Consider the following 19066-nt stretch of genomic DNA (forward strand, 5'->3'; position numbering starts at 1 on the left):
TCCAGGCCAATGAGCAGGCGGTGGGGGCGGGGCCCGAGTACAGACCCGGAAGCGGGTGCTGGCCGGCCGGCTCGCCCGAGGGCCATGGCAGACGCGGCTCCTGCAACCGAGGGGATCCCAGGTCGGGGGCCTCCCGGGGAGGTGATTCATCTGAACGTGGGAGGCAAGAGGTGAGTGTAGGATATTCCTGAAGCCCCACGTCGGGGGCGGGGAGTGGAATGGGAGTACCCGCCTCTCCCGGGGGGAATCCTTGTCCATCAAGGATTGCTCCGCCTCTTGCTGAAGGCGAGAGTGCCTGGACTGGCGCCGTGGGGTAGGGAGCCACATTCCTTACCCTTCCTCCAACCCTTCACGTCTGCTCACTTTCCCCTCTTAGATTCAGTACCTCTCGCCAGACCCTCACCTGGATCCCAGACTCCTTCTTCTCCAGGTGATCGGAAGAGCGAGTTTGGGGCGGGGTGTAGGGGTCGGGAAGAGACGGTATGGGGAACCCTAATCCCCCCACTCACCCTCCCCACCCCACCCCCCTCACACACACACCCTGGCCCGTGACACCTGCTCTGTGTCCCCTCCCTGCAGTCTTCTGAGCGGACGTATCTCAACACTGAAAGATGAGACCGGAGCCGTGAGTAGGGTCTAGAGCTGAAATGGGGCAGCGGGGTAGGGGGAGGGACAGGATACCCACTCATCCCTGCTCTTTGCCCCATCCATCCTCTGCCCCCCTTCCCGCAGATCTTCATCGACAGGGACCCCACCGTCTTCGCCCCCATCCTCAACTTCCTGCGCACCAAAGAGTTGGACCCCAGGTTTGCATGGGGTAAAGGGACCCCACCGTCTTCACCTTCTTACCCTCAGAATGCTCACCTAAGCTCCTCGATCCTATTTAAATGGTGTCCTTAGAGTTTACCCCAAACACACACATACACACCCATTTTCATTGCCCATATATATCATCGCTGCTTAGAATCTTGATCTGGTCAAAATTTCTACCTCTTGGGATTCTCTGCACAGTTTTGAAAACTTCCCCCTCAGAATTCTCCACCCACTCCCACTCCCCAGACTCTGACCCTTAGTCAATTCTGCTACCCAGGGGTGTCCATGGTTCCAGCCTCCTCCACGAAGCCCAGTTCTATGGGCTCACTCCTCTGGGTAAGTGGGGGCCCCATTAGCATCCTCATTGCATAGAAAATGAGCTCCAGCTCTCCTGATGCTCCCTCTCCCCTCCCCTGAAAGAAGCCTGGGTTAGAGCTGAGAGCACTGGAATTGGTCCTGGGTCTCAGGGGAAGTCTTGGAGAATGAGCTGGGGGAGGGGGATAGGATCTGCCTCAGTACCCTCCCAAGTCCCAGCTTTTGAGTTACTCTGCCTCAGTTCGCCGCCTGCAGCTTCGGGAGGAGTTGGACCGATCTTCTTGTGGAAACGTTCTCTTCAACGGTTACCTGCCTCCACCAGGTGGGCACAACTAAGGGATGGAGGGGAGGGAGGTGGACTAAAGACTACATTTCCCATAAGGTCACAGTCGTTGGGGGCCTGTGCTGTGAGCCCTGAGACACTATGGGAGTTGTAGTCTTATATTAGAGGCTGGACTGATGGAAAGGAAGTAGGAAACAACATTTCCAAAGAGGCAACAGGCCAGTTAGCCCCACCTGAGGTTCAGAAGTAGGGGGTTCTAGGGGCGCCTGGGTAGCGCAGTCCCACATCGGGATCGAGTCCCATATCGGGATCGAGTCCCACATCGGGCTCCTCCGCTGGGAGCCTGCTTCTTCCTCTCCCACTCCCCCTGCTTGTGTTCCCTCCCTCGCTAGCTGTCTATCTCTGTCAAATATATAAATTAAAAAAGAAGAAGGAGAAGGAGGAGAAGAAGAAGAAGTAGGGGGTTCTAGAGCCTGAAGGGGGTTTCAGTCCAGGTTTGATTTCCCTCTGGGGAAGCTTAGGAAGTACTGGGGTCCTTTACATGGCGGGGAGAAATATTAAAGCAGAGTTATTGACTCTAATCACCATGGGACCTTGGATCAGCCACCCCACTGGCCATGGAAAATATGCCCCAGTGGTTATTGGGAACTGTAGTCCACTAGGCTTTGCTGATGCGTAGAAGGAACAAAAAGGGGAAGTTCAATTTATGACAATTTCCCTAACCTCAGTCAATACCTACCTTCATGAAATTTGCCAAATATGAAGAGCTATGCTTTTGTTTTCTTAACGTGGTTTTACTGTGTTGTCTTTTAGAAGTCATTTTTTAAAGTTTATTTGTTTATATGAGTAATCTTTACACCCCACTCGGGGCTCAGACTCACAACCCCGAGATCAAGAGTCGAACGCTCTTCCAACCGGGCTGACCAGGCACCCAGCACAAAAGTCACTTTAAATAGAAGTTTTTTTATTTTTTAATTTATTTTTATTTTTTAAAGATTTTATTTATTTATGTGACAGAGAGACAGCCAGCAAGAGAGGGAACACAAGCAGGGGGAGTGAGAGAGGAAGAAGCAGGCTCCCAGCAGAGGAGCCCGATGTGGGACTCGATCCCGGAACGCCGGATCACGCCCTGAGCCGAAGGCAGACGCCCAACGACTGCGCTACCCAGGCGCCCCTAAATAGAAGTTTTATATCACTACCTTTATACCATAAATAAGTACACGTGAAAAGAAAACCCCCAAATACCAGTGTTGTGGTGCTGCTGCCTGCCAAGGAGATAGGCTTCTGTTTCTTAAAACAGAAGATTAGCAAACACTAAAAAGGTAGTGTATAAGGGCAGCACCAAAGTGATTCTTCCTTCGTGATGGGCTCCAAGGAACAGAAAAGGGAGTGTTAGTCAATGTCATTGAATGCATGTCCCCACGCCACCTAAAATCTTTTCACCAGGAGCCTGTGCCCTGGTATCTGGCATCTTTTAAGTGCTTGCAATGTAGCAATTGTGACAATTATTATAATTATCGTCACTCTGCTCCCTTCTCCCTGCCACAGTGTTCCCAGTGAAGCGGCGGAACCGGCACAGCCTAGTGGGGCCCCAGCAGTCAGGGGGACGCCCAGCCCCCGTTCGACGCAGCAACACCATGCCCCCCAACCTGGGCAATGCAGGGCTGCTGGGCCGAATGCTGGATGAGAGAGCCCCTCCCTCCCCATCGGGTACGCTTCTGTCCCCTGGGAGGCTGGGGCAGCCAGTGGGGCCCCTGTGTCCCTGCCCTGATCCCCGTTCTTTCCACCCCCCAAGGGCTACCGGAGGAGCCGGGAATGGTGCGCCTGGTGTGTGGGCACCACAACTGGATCGCTGTGGCCTATACGCAGTTCCTCGTCTGCTATAGGTGCTCGGGGAGGGTGGTGGTCGGAGGCCCGAGCTCTGTTGATGGGGAGGGCTCACGGTGAGGGTTGATGACATCCCCCCCTCCCCCAGGCTCAAGGAAGCCTCTGGCTGGCAGCTGGTGTTTTCCAGCCCGCGCCTGGACTGGCCCATTGAGCGGCTGGCACTCACAGCTCGGGTGCTCGGTGGGGCTTTGGGTGAGCATGACAAGATGGTGGCCGCGGCCACGGGCAGCGAGATCCTGCTGTGGGCTCTGCAGGCAGAAGGCGGTGGCTCCGAGATAGGTAGGGTACCAGGACTTTTCCAGAACCTTCCACCCTTTAGAATTACGCTTCAACCTGTGGTCTGTTAGAATTTCCTACCTCACTGGAATCGTGTGGCCTGTTAAAATAATCCATCCTATATAGTTCTCACACCCATAAAGATTGTTTGCATTATTAAGATGTTCCAACCTTTTAGAATTCTGTATCCTGTTAGAATTCCTTGGCTTGTAGAAAAATCCACCCGCATACGATTCTCCCCCGCCCTGTTAGATCTCCATGCCAGTAGAACCCCAGAGCCTGTTAGAATCTGTATTCCCATTAGAAATCTCTGTTTTCCTTGTTGAACATTTCCACCATGTTAGAATTCCACACCCCGTCAGGAATCTGGCCTGTGTAATCCTCTATAATTCCTGCTGGAATTCTCTATCCTGTAAAGATTCCATGGCCCAACTGAATCCTCTGGCCCTCGGAATTCTTCCTGCCCCTTCCCTTCTCCCTCATGATGCGGGGTCCCGGCTGAGTGCTCCTTGCTCTCCGCAGGAGTCTTCCATCTCGGGGTGCCCGTGGAGGCCTTATTCTTCGTTGGGAACCAGCTCATCGCCACTAGCCACACGGGGCGCATCGGGGTGTGGAATGCTGTCACCAAGCACTGGCAGGTCAGCATGCTGGCCAGCCTGGCTGCCTCTTTGCTGGGTGTCCAGACCGTACAGGCCCAGGGAGGGGTTCCTTTCTGCCCTGCCCCATCTGGAGAGAGCCAGAGAACCCAGTGCTGGGCCAGATCCTGGTGGGGGTGCTGGCGTGATAAAGGCCTAAGGAACATCAGATCAGGGAGGCCTTCTGAAGGAGGGGCTGCTGAGCCGTCGGAAAGATGGTGGGTTTGCAAAGGAGGAGAGAGGGTTCGCCAGGCACTGAATGGGGGGTTGGAGTGGAGATGCTGTAGGAGGCAGAAACCCAGAGGGAGACGTGCAGATGTCTGTTGTTTCCTCTGCACCTTCCCAAGCCCTTTCCAAAGTGGAAAGAAAAATACATCTGCAGTGTTGCTTTCTCTGGTCAAGTGTGTTTGGGAGGGAGAGACAGAGATGGAGGGAAACAGACAAACAGAAGTAGAGGAAGTCAGCAAGAGGGGACAGGAGAGGGAAGGGTGGACAGAGAAACCAGGACCGAAAGGCGGTGGGGTACAGAAGGGATGTAGAGAGAGAGACAGAGGGGACTAGAAAAAGCCAGAAATACAGAGTCAAAGAGAGGCCAAGAGACAAAGGCGTTGACCCAGAGATTTCCAGAGATGGAGAGACACAGGTGGAGATAGGCCTGGAGCAGGTGAGGCTGGAGAGAAGCGGGCCTAGAAATCCTGGGTGGGTTCTGGAATGCGGGGGTGCCCTGAGGGGTACTGCGGAGGCAGGGACACCCCCTCCCCCGGCCACAGCCAGTCCCACTTGCCCCCAGGTCCAGGAGGTGCAACCCATCACCAGCTACGACGCAGCAGGCTCCTTCCTTCTCCTGGGCTGCAACAACGGCTCCATCTACTACGTGGGTGAGCAGCAGCTGGGGTACCGTCGTGCCGGAGAACCTTCCCAGGAAAGTGGGAGAGGAGGGAAAAGCCCGGGCGAGCTGAACAAGCCCTCTCTACCCTCCCCGCCCACCCCAGATGTGCAGAAGTTTCCCCTGCGCATGAAGGACAACGACCTTCTCGTCAGTGAGCTCTACCGGGACCCGGCAGAGGACGGGGTCACGGCTCTCAGCGTCTACCTCACCCCCAAAACCAGTAAGCTCTGGCCGGCTCTCCACCCTGCCATCGGCCCCGGCCCACAGCTGGCTCCCCACCACTTGTGTAGCTTGACCCAGTGAGACCTGGAGGGGTGGGGGAAGGGGAGATTCAACTCTCGTTTAGTCATTCAACAAACACCCACTGGGCACCACTTGTATGTAAGCACTGTTCCGGGGGCTGCACTGTGGCGGGCCCCTCCAGCCAGGGGCAGAACTGATCACTAGTAGTTCGTCTTTGTGTTTCTTTCCCCCGCTCTGCGTTGAGGGCATGACGCAGGCGTGCTCATAAAGCAGAGAGAGTGCACGTTTCACAGTTCTCTCACTTGGGACAGTTTTTTGTTTTGGTTTCTTGACTTGAAATGCAGAACAATAGGCTCCTTTTTACTTGTTTTTATTGAGCTGTGATTCACACAGCAGAGCACTCACCGCTGTAAAGTGTACAATTCAGTGATCTTTAGGGGATTCACAAGGTTGTGCGCGCATCGCTACTATGTGGTTCCAGAACAGGCTTCTTATCACGCCAGAAAGGAACCCTGAGCTCTTCAGCCATCGTACCCTGTTCTCCCTCCTGGCAGCCCCTGGAAACCCGGTCTGCTTTCTTTCTTTCTTTCCTTCTTTCTTTCTTTTTTTTTTTTAAGATTTTATTTATTTATTTGACAGAGAGAGAGACAGCGAGAGAGGGAACACAAGCAGGGGGAGTGGGAGAGGAAGAAGCAGGTTCCTAGTGGAAGAGCCTGGTGTGGGCTCGATCCCATAACGCTGGGATCACGCCCTGAGCCGAAGGCAGACGCTTAACCGCTGCACCACCCAGGCGCCCCCCCAGTCTGCTTTCTGCCTCTGTGGATTTGCCCATTCTGGACACTTCACGTAAACGGGACCATAACGATATGCGGCGTTTTGTGTCTGGCTTTTTTCACCTGGCATAATGGCTCTTTTATAAATATATTTTCTTCTTTCTTTCTTCTTTTTTCTCATGGGGAGTGCTTTCTGGGTCTTACGATGTCCTTGCCTACTCCCAGGTTGTGAAGGTTTTCCCCTGTGCCTTCTCCTAGAGGCTTTGCAGTTTTAGCTTTTTGTATGTAGGTCTCTGCTGCTTTTCCCATTACCTTTTATGTATGGCGTGAGGTAAGGCTCACGGTCCATTTTTTCCCAGCAACGGTAAATGAGTGACACACCTAACTTCACAGCTGTCACCACCCTTCCTCCACAGAAGGCCCCTTGCTGGTTTCACGTATTTTTTCCTTTCTTCCCCACCCCCCTCCCCGCCGCAGGCCACCACACTGTCATTTATCCCTTCATTTGTTTGTGTCCTTACAAAATGGGCGTTGTCGGCGGGCTTTGAATTCGCAGAAATGGTCCTGGGTATATATGTCAGTTGTCCCCTTACTTTTGCCCACTGCACCCTGGGTTTAATGTCTGTCTGCGTGGCTGTGCACAACCCCAATCCATGGCTTTGAGCTGCTGTACAAAATATGAAAACCACGTTTTACCCACCCTCATTCCTTAAGATGGTCCATTAAGTCTCTGACCGTTGCAAAATGATCGTTCCCCTCTGGAAAGTTGGTGAGGGTGGGCAGTCCCTCAGACACCAGGTTGCATTTTTTGTCTTGCCATCTGTCTGTTTATATATCTCTATGTTTTTCAGGCTTTTGCTCTGTAAGCCCATTTCCCTCTGTGTCTGTCTGTCATTATATCCCTCTCTGAGATCCAGTTTCTTGGTTCCCTTTGCCTCCCTGTTTCTCTATTTTTCTATCTCTGTCCCCTGTCTTATGAGCTCTGTCTCTGTCTCTCTCTTGCTTTCTGTCTCTGCTTCTCTCTCTCTTCTGATCTGTCCCTCTTCATCCTCGGCCCCTCCCCAGGTGACAGTGGGAACTGGATTGAGATCGCCTATGGTACCAGTTCAGGGGGCGTGCGGGTCATCGTCCAGCACCCCGAGACCGTGGGCTCCGGGCCCCAGCTTTTCCAGACCTTCACTGTGCACCGCAGCCCCGTCACCAAGATCATGCTGTCGGAGAAGCACCTCATCTCAGGTGGGCCTTGCCCGGCTGCCCCCACTGCCCAGCTCCCTGCAGGATGGTGGCCCAGATTGGAGTGTGAAACCAGGGGCTGAGGGAGAGAATTTTAACCTGGGATGGTAATTGCAGAAGCGGGAGAATCCTGTTAGGGGACCCATCCAGGCGAGAGTGAGGAATTCACCAATTCCACAAACATTGCTTGAGCACCTGCTGTGTGCCAGGCACAGGGGATACAGTGACGGACGAGACAGGCCACGTTGCCACCCCTGTGGAGCTGATGATAAATAAATACATCAGAATAGAAATCACCATCAGGCAAGGAGGAAGACTGTGAAAAAAGACAGCTGCGTGACTGGCTGGAAAGTGGCAGGGTCACCGGGGGAGGAGCTTTGAGCCTAAATGAAGGAATGAGCAGAGCAGCTTGGTGGGGACAGGCGTTCCAGCAGAGGGAACAGGCATTGCAAAGGCTCTGAGCTGGGAGCGTGGTGGGTGGATCTGAGAAGGAGCAGGGAGCCCCCGTGCCTGGAGCGGCGTGGGCAGGGGAGACGTGAGCCATGCAGAAAACTCTGTCTTTGACCTTGATTGGGATAGAGTCTCGGGAAGGAACGCTGTCGGCAGAGGTGGGCCGTGACCTGACACAGGTGTTCGCAGGGTCCCTCTGGCTGCGTGTGGGGACAGACTCTGGGGGCAGGACAGGAGCAGGGAGTCCAGGCAGGAGGTGACAATGGACAGGACCAGGCTAGGGACAGTGACGGGATTAGGTGAGATCAGGCTCTGGAACGATCTTGGAGCCAACAGGATCTTTAACCATCTGGAGTTCTGGGGTAGAGCAGACTCTCTGCAAGGGAAGAATTCAGAGGGCCCCGAATCCTGACACCTTTGCTGGGGTCATCATGGGGCTCCAGAGGGTGGGGTGGTGGGGATGCCACGGCTCACCTGACTCGCTGCCCCCCTCGTGCTCCCCAGTCTGTGCCGACAACAACCACGTGCGCACGTGGTCCGTGACTCGCTTCCGGGGCATGATTTCCACGCAGCCTGGCTCCACCCCGCTCGCTTCCTTCAAGATCCTGGCACTGGAGTCAGCCGATGGGCATGGCGGCTGCAGCGCCGGCAATGACATCGGTGCGTACTAACCCCTGGCCTCCCTCCCCGTGCACCCTGCCTCACCCCCATTGAACTCCATTGGCCCCTCACCTGACCCCCCCAGCTGGCCTGGTTAACCTCCATCCACTCCCCGCTACCCCCACATTGAATTCTCTTACGCCATCGAGTCCTCTGAGTGCCACCTGACCCAGGACCCCCACCCCGCATCCCTGACCTCCACTGACTGTGGCTGACCCCCAGCCCTCTCTGAGCTGGCCAAAGGCCAGAAACCGAGGAAGGGGGACCTGTGGATCTAGGGTCCTTGGAGGGTTCATCTGGGGGGAAGGAGGCAGAGCTTTGAGGTCTGGAGTCCCGGGGACCCCAGCGGGCCCTGACCCCCCTCACCGCCCTGGCCCAGGCCCCTACGGCGAGCGGGATGACCAGCAGGTGTTCGTTCAGAAGGTGGTGCCGAGCGCCGGCCAGCTCTTCGTGCGGCTTTCGTCCACTGGTCAGCGGTGAGGACCGTCCATCAGACGGAGTGGGGGGTGGTCAGGGAGAAGGCAAGATACCAGCTGGTTGTGGAGGCCAAAAGGGGGTCCTAGCCAAGGGACACTTGAAGGAGCAAGGGCTAGGAGGGAGCACGAGGCCCGGTCCTAGGTTTGGGGGCTGGAGGAATCAAAGGTGGGATCCGTGTGGGTGGCGGTGAAGCTGGAGAAACCCCAGGTGCCCGTGCTAAACTTCAGGCAGGTGACCCAGCGTGGTCAGGGCCCCAGGGTGGGGGCAGGAGGCATGGGCGCAGGGATCCAGGCCAGGGGGTGGGACGCCGGCGGCTATAAGGGCCCAGAGGAGGTGCTCACTCCAGCCTGGGAAGGGGGCCTGCAAGGGTTTTCTTAAGGAGGGAGCCCTAAGGTTCCCAAGGCTGGGAATGACCAAATAGGACATCCAGTGGGGTGTGCGTGGTCTGGGGGCTGGAGCAGCAGCCAGGCTGCAGAGGGGGCAGGGCCTGTCAATCAGATGGAAGAACTGAGACTGCCCTGAGCGCACTGGGGAGCCATGGCCACTGTGGGGACTGGACTGGAGGTTGGATAGGAGCCCCAGAGCGTAGGGACGAGGCTGGGACAGGTGTCTGGCCAGAGCAGGCAGTGTTGACCAGGGCCGGGGAGGAGGGGGCCCCAGGAGAGACTGGCGGTAGAGAACGGTGGGAGGTGAGAGAGGTGCCCAGGATGACCCCGGCCTTCCCTGTGATGGGACCAGGGGAGAGCAGCAGATCTGGGGGAGAATCCCACCGGAGACATGGTGGGGGGGGTGCCAGGCGGGAGCCATCCGGGAGGGAGCCGCACTCAGAGAGGGTGCGTTGGGGAAGGATAGGGAGGCTTGGGGTGGTGCTTGCAGAGGCAGGAACTGACGCCCTTACGGTGGGGTCTGCAGCCTGGGAAGGGTGTAAGGATGAGAAGCTGGCCAGGGCCAGGGTGACCCCCTCCTCTTCTGTCTCAGGGTGTGCTCCGTGCGCTCAGTGGACGGCTCCCCCACCACCGCCTTCACGGTGCTCGAGTGTGAGGGCTCCCGGCGGCTTGGCTCCCGTCCCCGGCGCTACCTGCTCACCGGCCAGGCCAACGGCAGCCTGGCCATGTGGGACCTGACCACCGCCATGGATGGCCTCGGCCAGGCCCCTGGTACTCCCTGCCCCGCCTCAGCACGGGCCCAGACACCCCCCACCCAGCCCCTCTCCTCAACGCCCTTCGTCAGTCTCCCTCCCCAAGCCCTTGGCCTCTGACCCCTTTCTTCTGCCTTTGAACCCTACCTTGCCCCCCCCCCCCCCGCTTTTCCACCCCTCCTAGCTTCTGACCCCTGTCCCTGGACCTCTTCATTTTTTTCTCCTATCCTGACCTCAGTCCTCGCACACGACCCTTGTCCCTTGCCTAGTGATCCTTGTCTTGCCCCCCCTGACCCAGCTCCTTGCCCCCCCAGCCGGCGGCCTGACGGAGGAAGAGCTGATGGAGCAGCTGGAGCAGTGCGAGCTGGCCCCATCTTCCTCCAGGAGCTCCCTCCCCAGCCCCTCCCCCCGGGCCTCGCTCACCAGGTAGGCCTGTCTCCACTTCCCCTTCTGTGCAGTGGGGGAGGGGCAGAATATGGGCGTGGGGGTGTGTGACCCACACTGACCCTCATCACCCCCGCCCAGTCTTCACTTAGCCTCCAGCACCACCTCCCTGTCCAGCCGGCGTGGGAGCCCGAGCCCCCCACAGGCTGAGGCCCGGCGCCGTGGGGGAGGCAGCTTTGTGGAACGCTGCCAAGAACTGGTGCGGGGTGGGCCAGAGCCCCGACGGCCGCCCACACCAGCCCCTCGGCCTGCCTCGGGTCTGGGAGCTCCCCTTGCGCCCCCCAAGGTGAAGCTCAATGAAACTTCCTTCTGAACACAGCTGCCATGGTGCCTTTGGATACCCAGGTCCTGGGGAGGGGTGCTCTGGGGCCTCCCTGCTTCCTGTCAGAGCCCTGGGTTCAGGGCCAGGGCCAGGGCCTCCTTGGAGTGGTCACTGTTACTAGGCCCCCACCGTCCCCCCTTTTCTGGAGCCAAAGTCACCCTCCCCTAATAAAGTTCTCACTGCCAATACCTTGCTGACATTCTTTTTTTTTTTTTTTAAGATTTTATTTATTTATTTGACAGAGAGAGAGAGACAGCCAGTGAGAGAGGGAACACAAGCAGGGGGGAGTGGGAGAGGAAGAAGCAGGCTACCAGCGGAGGAGCCTGTTGTGGGGCTCGATCCCAGAACACTGCGATCACGCCCTGAGTGGAAGGCAGAGGCTTAACAACTGCGCCACCCAGGCGCCCCCTTGCTGACATTCTTAAAGGGTTTGGGGACCCCCAGGGAAAGGGAGGGAGAGAGGTGAGGACCGACCAGATGTCTGGCTATAGATTCAGGAACGTCTGGCTCTCTTGGTTTAAGCAAAGAAGCGGAATGTAATGGTTTACTGCTGGCTTCAGGCATGGTTGGATCCAGGGATTCAAAAACTCATCCAGAATGTCTTTCCATCTTTTGGCTTTGCTTGCCTCTGGATGCATCATTCTCAGTCAGGTTTTCCCCTCTGGGTGCCAAGATGACTCCAGGTACCTCCTTAGCCACTTTTTTTTCTCTCTAGCAGCAGCAAAAAAATCACATGACTGATTCTTACTGGCTCGAATGTCGTCAGATGGCCATTCCTGAGCCAATCATTATGGCCTTTGTGATGGAGGCCTTCCATTGTTCCAAGGGTCCTGTGCCCTCGCAAGCCAGGAAGTGAGATCAGCCCCATGTTGACAGATTGGAGGAGGAGTTCCTGAAAGGTGAATCAGGGTACTGTGCCCACAAGCAGGGATGAATGGCTGCAGGTCAACAGAAACACAGATGTTAGCTATATGATTGCCACATCCTTAACATTTGTACCCTAAGCCCTGCCATGGCAAACACCTTGCCCACATCCCTGGCTGCCCAGTCTCATCCCTTTCCTGCTCCTACCAGAGAGGTCATGTGGGACAGGTTCCACTTACTCCAGCTTAATATCCATGAGGTTTTTCCCCAAATAATACCTATTTCTATGGCAACTTCTCAGGAAAGTTTTCTGCCTTTTTTCCTTGGGCCAATGAAGAGGAGAGAGAGGGGGCCAGACAGACTCGGAACAAGGGATTTTAGAAAATGCTAATTTGAGAATGCCAGAGTTTCTGTAACATAGCAGAGAGGGGTCCAGAATGTAAGGGAATCTAGAACACAGGAATATTCTAGACTGCTGGTGGATGAACAGCATTAGGGTTCTCCCCTGCATTTCAGAGAATCCAGACTGTGGAGGTTTCTGGACAAAAGGACCTGGAAGTCAATGATTTTAGAACAGGGAGTGTTCTAGAATACATATGAATCTACATTAGGAGGAATATTTTACATGCCAGAGTTTCTGGAATGCTGAGAATTCTAGGACACAGCAATCTGGAGTACTACAAAATCTAGAACATAGGGGCATTCTGGAATGTCAGCTCTTCTAGATCACTACAGAGTTCGTTTGCATTCCAAGAAATCTGTAATGGCAGGGGTTTCTGGGTTGTCAGAGAATCTGGAACATGATTGGGAAATGAGTGATTCTAAAACATGAGTTCTCTGGAATACCTGTGAATCTCAAACTCTGGAAATGTTTTTACATGCCAGGACATTCAGAGCCCTGGGGGATGTTTGAATGTTAGGAAGTTGAGAACATAGGAGGGGGTTGGGATGTCCAGGAATCTATAATGTGGGATGTTTTATAATGCTCCCAGATCTAGAATATTGAGACAGTTTTTCCTTGCCAGAGAATCCAGAGCACTTGTGTTTCTGGAATGCTGGTGATTCTAGAACAGAGAGAGAATGTCAGAAAATCTGGAACACTAAAGAGATTTTTCTGTTTGTTTGTTAATACCAGGGATAAAGCCCTGCATGTGAGCACATGATGGAAGGAAGCTTCCAGAATGCCATGGCTGTAGAACTCTAAGGGGTTCTGAAGGGTTGAGAGCAGATCAGGATCCAAGGGATGACATAGAAACCGCCTGGGAGATACTGGCACTGATGCGGAGGGATTGGGAGCGGGGGACTCCAAAGTCAGGGGGGATGGGAAGCCAATACCATCCCCGGAAGTTGTAGTGGTGAGCCAGAGGCTGTTGCTTAGCAACGAGCATTGAAGATGCCCCGGATCCCAGGCAGAAGGGAGAAATTTCGGCAGCGCCCCCAGCAAATGCTCCAGCCACAGGGTAGGAGGTGAGGAGGGGGCAACGGGGGTGGAGGGGGTTGTCAGGACACTCTGTCCTGCAGGGCCACGTTAACCAGATTGCGGGGGCTTCACAAAAACAGCACATTCAGTGGGCAGTCAGGCACTCCATCATCATGCTAGGACTGCCCACGAATGCCCGCGAGTGAGGCCTGAGTGTCCTCGTTACTGCTCTAAGGGGCTGCGTGTCCCTGGATGGTGGGTGGAACCGGGTTCTGGGTGTCTGTGGGATGGAGGCGTGGATTGCTATAGGCAGCAGTAACAGTGTGCGTGAGGCTGTGTGAATTACCGGGGTGCCTCATTGTAACGGGGAGGGGGGGAGGGTGACGGGGTCGCCCGTCTATCCTGCACACCCTCCCCTGGGAGAAGGAGCAGGAATGGGGGGTGAGGACGAAGCTGGATCGGTTGATATTCTTAGCCTAGGGTAGGCCCTCTGTGGTCAGGGCCCGTGGCCTAGTATCCTGTGGGGGTGGAGCCTGTGATCCACTGGGGGCGGAGCTAAGCTTCCACAACTGGAAGTCTGAAGACTCAAACCGCCTCGAGGGATGGGGCCTGGAACCCCGGAGGCGGGGCAGACATGAAAGGGGTGGGGCTTGGGATGCTAAGTACGGAGCTGCGCCTGAATTTGCTGTGGGCAGGGCAGTGACCTGAAACTCAGAGGAGAAAGGGGCTAGTAGCGAACCAGATCTGAAGCTCAGGGGGTGGTGACCTTAGGAGAGGAGAAGCGGGATGTGTCATTGCGAGGAAAAAGGGTGGGGCCTTGAATTTATAATGAAGGGGCTGAGCTTGAGACCTACATCGGGAGGTTGTAAGCAAGGCTTGGAGCTTGGACTCCCTAAAGAGAGTGCACGTGGGGCCTAAGGCCCCCTGTGGTTTGGGGCTCCCGACAGACGGCAGAGGACCCCAGGAAGGGAGGGGACTGGAATTCTCTAAAGAGAGAGTCTGCAACTCTGTCAGTTGGGAGGGGTGCTCTTGGGAATCTTAAAAGATTCAGGTTAGGGAAGGGGGGATCTGGTAACCTTTAGGGGCAGCGGTGGAGAGGGGTGTAAGGAGAACAGCTCTCTGGGAGCAAGGTCTGTGGGTCAGGGGCGAGCCTGGGTCCTCTGAGAGAAAGAGGCTACAGCCCTCTGAGGAACAAGCTTTTGCTTGTTGGACCAGGAACCGCTGAAGCACAGGGCCTTGAGAAGGGGAAAACCTTTGGGAAGGTACAGAGAGAGCCTGGGGCCTCAGAGGAGCCAGACCTGGGGCCCACTGTAGGATTAGTACTCTTCCCCCCCAGAACCCCGAGTCTCCCGCATGAGAAATGGACACCTCTGGGGGCTTCCAGCGTTTACACCAGTCAGGGAGCAAATTCTGATCAAATTCTCCCACAACCGTGAGCGAGGGATGAGGCCCGTGAGAATCAAGTTTAGGGGACCCTGCCCACTGCCTGCGCATCCCTCCCAGCCGTGGGAGGGGTCCCAGCAACTCCACTCCTCAGCTTCTCCTTCCCGAGTCAGTACCGGACTCCCGATTTCCTTTCTAGCCCTGAGAACTCCAGGCCCCAGCGCCCCCCGCCCGGCACCTGTCCCTCTAGCCCCTCCCCTGCCGCCTTCCGATTGGCCAAGCGGGCAGCGCCCCCTGGCGGCATCGGGCTCTGATTGGCGGGAAGTTCGCAGCCGCGGCTAGGACCGTGGAGAAAATGAGTCGGCCCCGGGCGGGGGCGGGGGGCGGGGCCGCGCCGAGCCGGACCCGCTGGACAGACGGCCCGCCTGGAGCGGGACTCCACGCCGGACACCATGCGGCGGCCCGGCCCGAGCGGCCGCCGCCCCCTTCTGCTGGTGCTGCTGCTGCCGCTCTTCGCAGCCGCCGCCTCCGCCGCCAGCCCCAGCCCCAGCCCCAGCGAGGCCGTCGAGGTTGCGGGGATCCCGGGCCGCCCGGCCGGGTAAGCCCCGCTGCGACCCCTTCTTCCTTGCGCCCCCTCCACCCGATAAGTCTGGTGGCCCGGAAGCACCAGGACTTGCGGATTTAGGGGAATACGAACCCAGTGCTTCAGGATAGGGATGAAAGAGCCAGAGCCCTTGGATTTATTAGGACCCTCTATTTTGCAGGGGTTAGAATCGGAGAGTACTGAAATTTGAAGGCGAGGGATTCGCCGCTGGTGTGGTAGATGGATAATATGGCCCCAGGGGATTCTAGGGTTTTTTTCGGAGAAGGGTCCCAGTTTATATGGGGATGGGGCTTTGAATTTTCCTACGATGATAGATGGGTGGGGCCCTCCAGCTGCGATGGGGTTCCCCAAGCTTCTTGGGTGCTTAAGGAAGACGAGTATCAGAGGTTATGAAGGGATTCTATGGTGGGGTTGAGATGTCCTGGTTTTCTAGGGTTTGGGAACGCCTGGATGAATTAAAAAGGACCTTTGGATTTTCCTAATAACTTAGCAAGACGTGGACTTCGGGCTTGATGGCGGAGGGGCTTGCAGGGGGGTTGTGCGGAGGGGGTTCCTCAGATTTCAAGAGGGTTGGGGATGCTCTAGTTTCCTAGAATTAGAGGATCTCGGGCTTGAACGAGGGACCAGTGATTTCGCGGCAAGAGATCCAAAATTTCCTATAGATTTGGGGGTTATAGTCAGCCTTCCTGTCTACGGGTGACGAGATCGAAGAAAGCAGCCTGCCCAGCACCCCCGCCCCCCGCCCTGCGGCCCAGCGCTCCGTTACAAAGGCCCCGGGCTCCGCTCCCGCCTCGGTCTCTGCGAATGCGTTTAGTAACCCGAGCCGCGCCGGGGGCGGGGCCGGGAAGGGGTTAACGCGGAGAAAAGGCGGGAGGGATAACGGCAAGATCGGGGGTCCCGGAGGCTCCCATCCGGGCGGTCTCCTCCCTCACTGGGCCCCACCCGTCTGGAAAGAGTCCATGCGCCCGACGTCCCCTTCACAGCATCTCCCCACCGCCCTTCTCTCGGGTCCTGCGCGCGCGTCCTCGTCCCTCGTCCCCCTTAGCCTGGGGATAATGGATTTGTCTGGGGGGCCCGCTGGTTGCGACGCACTTGCGCTGGAGCTGAGGACTCCGCTATCCAGAATCTGAGACCCTCTGGGCGCAGAGATTTCTCGAAGAACGACTCCTTCCTCCTAGTCAGGCGGGAAACTGAGGCCCAAAGACCAAGAGATGCTGGCTCCAGGACACAGCGCGTGGAAGGGCAGGAACGGGCTAGAATTCAGGCCTTGGATTCCCAGTTCTGGGCTGTGGCTCCTTCGGTATCCCCCTCCACCTCAGCACCCTGCTGGACCCACAGTCAAAAGAGGACCTCCCTCCCCAGCTGCTGAGGCCTGTGGAAGTGGCGCCACCTGCCGGCCATGCTCGGGATGACGGCTGAGTCAAGGACAGGGATGTGCGGGGAGGGCGGGGTTGTAGATTCCCAGAAAGTCCGCGCTGGGAAATGCGCTTAGAAATCCTCTTTGCGTCTTTTTTAAAAACCATTTTAAAAAAGACTTTAAAATGTCCTTACCAGTACGACTTTACCACTAAACACTTCAGAAAATAAATAAAAGTAGGCTTGCTGTGGCCTTCATCCCTGGAGAGTCTATGCTAATTTGCCTCCCACTGTTCAGATGGGGAAACTGAGGCATCCAGCGTAGTGCCTCAGACTGATCAAACATCTATTTCGAGTGCTCTCAAGTCTTCTCTTGGCTTGCCCTCCCCTATCCCCTATTGCCCTCCTTTGGGAGTTTTGGAGGAGTAGGGGCCTGAGTAACTTCCACCCCTGTTTATAGTCTTGCTGCTTGTCGGTGCTGCCCAGGCAGATCGCCCAGGAGAAGTCGCTGCCTCAGAGGTGGGTTCTTCTACGTGGGGTATGGGTAGGGAGTGAAAGGGGGTAAGAGCAGAGGGTTCGGGTCTCCCTTCCCCATGCCTCATCCCAGCTGGAATGCCGGATGCACTTGGGGAAAAGAAAGACCCAGTCCCTTCCTTCTCCACTTAGTCCCTGGCTGTCTCCGAAGCCTCCTGCAGGGTCCAGAGCTGCCCGCCCGAAAAGTGCGCAGGCCCTCAGCAGTGCCTGACCCCAGTGTCCCTGGTGCTGCCGAGCCCCAGCCCCAGCGTGAGGAAGAGACAGGTGTCCCTCAACTGGCAGCCACTGACGTGAGTGTGAGATCCCTCCCCTCCCAGATGCTCAGCAGCTCCCAACTCCGCCACCCTTCCCCACACATCTTTCTCTCTGCTCCCTGCGTCTCTTCTCCCTTCTTCTCTCCCTGTCTCTCTCTCTCTCTCAACTTGTATCTCTGTTTCTATTTCTCCTTTTCGTGCTTACCCCATTCTCTGTGTCTTTCAGTCTCCATTTCTCTGCCCCTGTCTCCATGCCCTCTCTCTGTATGTGTTCTTTTCCATTTGTCTCTTTTCTCCCATCATTACCTGTCTCTTGTGCTCTGTGTCTCTCTGACTCTCTCTCTTTCTGCCTCTGCCTCTGTCTCTGTCTTCTCTCCTCACTTTCTCTCCCTTTCTCATCTGTTTCTCCCCCCATCTTTGTCTCTGTTTCTCCCCAAGCCTGTGAAGAACGCTCAATGTCTGGTCCCCGGAAAGGGATTGGGGGGTGGGGGTGGGGAGAGCTGCTACTGGGAGATCTCCCGGCACGAAAGGCCCCTTCCAGCTCCGGGAGGGGGGGGGGGGGGAGAGGAGGTATCCGTCTAACCTCGTTTGTCTCCTCTGCCCTCGCCTACCCAGGCTGCAGGAGGCCCGAGCTCTGCTGAGACGAAGGCGGCCCCGCGGGCCGGGGGGCCGGGCACTGCTAAGAAGGAGGCCCCCGCAGCGCGCCCCTGCCGGCCAGGCCCGGGGTAAGAACATCCGCCCTTCCTCTGCCGGGGGGCAGGGAGGTGGGTTCCGGGCCAGATAAAGCCGTCTGGTTCCCACGGTCCAGCCGCCGCCTAGCTGCCCCCCATTGTAGCTCAGCCCCCCGAGCCCCCCAGGACACGGACCCTCTAGGGACCCTGGAGTCCGGCCGCGCGAGGTGAGCCCGGGACAGGACCAGACGCCGGCCAGAGGCGCTGACCCGCGGGGGTGGGGCCGGGAAGCCAGGCGTCCGGGCTCCCTGCGGCCGAAGAGGGGGGCGCTGTCCCGGCAGAGAGCGCAGCCGAACTAGCCCAGACAACAAAAGCGATTGTGCGGGTTGGCGCCTGCCCGGTCACCGAATGCCCAAAATTGCGGGGCGGCTGGGAGCCAAAGGCCTCCCCCTGCTTCCCCGACCCTCCCCCTGCCCTCCTCCCACTCCAGCTCTCGGTCCCTGGGCTAGCACACCCCCTAGTCTCAACCACCCTCTAAAGTCCCCCTCCTGCTGTGGCCTTCAGCCCAGATGTGTCCCCTTCTCCCTAAAGTCTTCCAGATGTGGGCATGCGGCCAGATGTGAGGACCCCCGCCCACAGCCTCAATCCACCGTTTGCTCTTATCCATTCTGACTTCTCCTACCAGGTGTGGGGGGTCCTGGCCAGATGTGACTGTATTCTCAAATGTGCCCCCCCCCCGCGTCCTGCCCACAATCCAGACCCCCAATTCCTTCATGTGCCCAGGTGCACCGGCCCTTCTTCTCTCCCCCAGATGTGCCACCTGGCTGCCCAGATGTGCCATGACAGCCCCCTATCCAGATGAAGCCTCTTTCTCTGTGTCTAGGGCGGAGAATCAGCCTTTACCGGCCTCCCCAAATGTGGCCCCCACTACTCTTTCCTCTTTATGGACTCAGCCCTGTCTGGGGGGAAACCGGCCCGCCCCCACCTGTTGCCTTCCCCGCCGCTCCCCTGCTGGCCCCATTCACTTGTTGGTGCGAGGCGGGGGCAGACAGGGCGCCCCCCTCCCCCCGGCGAGTCTAGCGCCCAGCCTGCGCGCCTCTGGCTGCGCGCCCAGCCCCACGCGCCCCCGCGCGGCCGCCGGG

At 57.1% G+C, this 19066-nt stretch overlaps 2 protein-coding genes across 2 annotated transcripts; both read left to right on the forward strand.

The window, feature by feature from the left end:
* The first annotated feature begins 41 nt into the window (after window positions 1-41).
* SHKBP1 (SH3KBP1 binding protein 1) lies at window positions 42-11026 on the forward strand. The gene is made up of 18 exons (XM_026482275.4): window positions 42-170; window positions 377-430; window positions 580-625; window positions 733-806; window positions 1091-1149; window positions 1370-1450; window positions 2960-3121; window positions 3207-3297; window positions 3387-3577; window positions 4097-4212; window positions 5000-5087; window positions 5202-5318; window positions 7180-7350; window positions 8302-8457; window positions 8837-8933; window positions 9913-10091; window positions 10387-10498; window positions 10598-11026. Exons 1-18 carry the CDS (start codon window positions 85-87, stop codon window positions 10827-10829), a joined length of 2112 nt encoding a protein of 703 aa, XP_026338060.1. The 5' UTR covers window positions 42-84; the 3' UTR covers window positions 10830-11026.
* Window positions 11027-14946: 3920 nt separating this feature from the next.
* LOC123000208 (latent-transforming growth factor beta-binding protein 4-like) lies at window positions 14947-18786 on the forward strand. Its single transcript, XM_044378090.2, has 7 exons — window positions 14947-15103; window positions 16926-16984; window positions 17151-17289; window positions 17869-17978; window positions 18073-18151; window positions 18516-18609; window positions 18736-18786. The coding sequence occupies exons 1-7, from the start codon at window positions 14958-14960 to the stop codon at window positions 18784-18786; spliced, it is 678 nt and encodes a 225-aa protein (XP_044234025.1). The 5' UTR covers window positions 14947-14957.
* The last annotated feature ends 280 nt before the right edge of the window (window positions 18787-19066 follow it).

Source organism: Ursus arctos, unplaced genomic scaffold (assembly GCF_023065955.2).
Source record: "Ursus arctos isolate Adak ecotype North America unplaced genomic scaffold, UrsArc2.0 scaffold_19, whole genome shotgun sequence".
NCBI lineage: Eukaryota > Metazoa > Chordata > Mammalia > Carnivora > Ursidae > Ursus > Ursus arctos.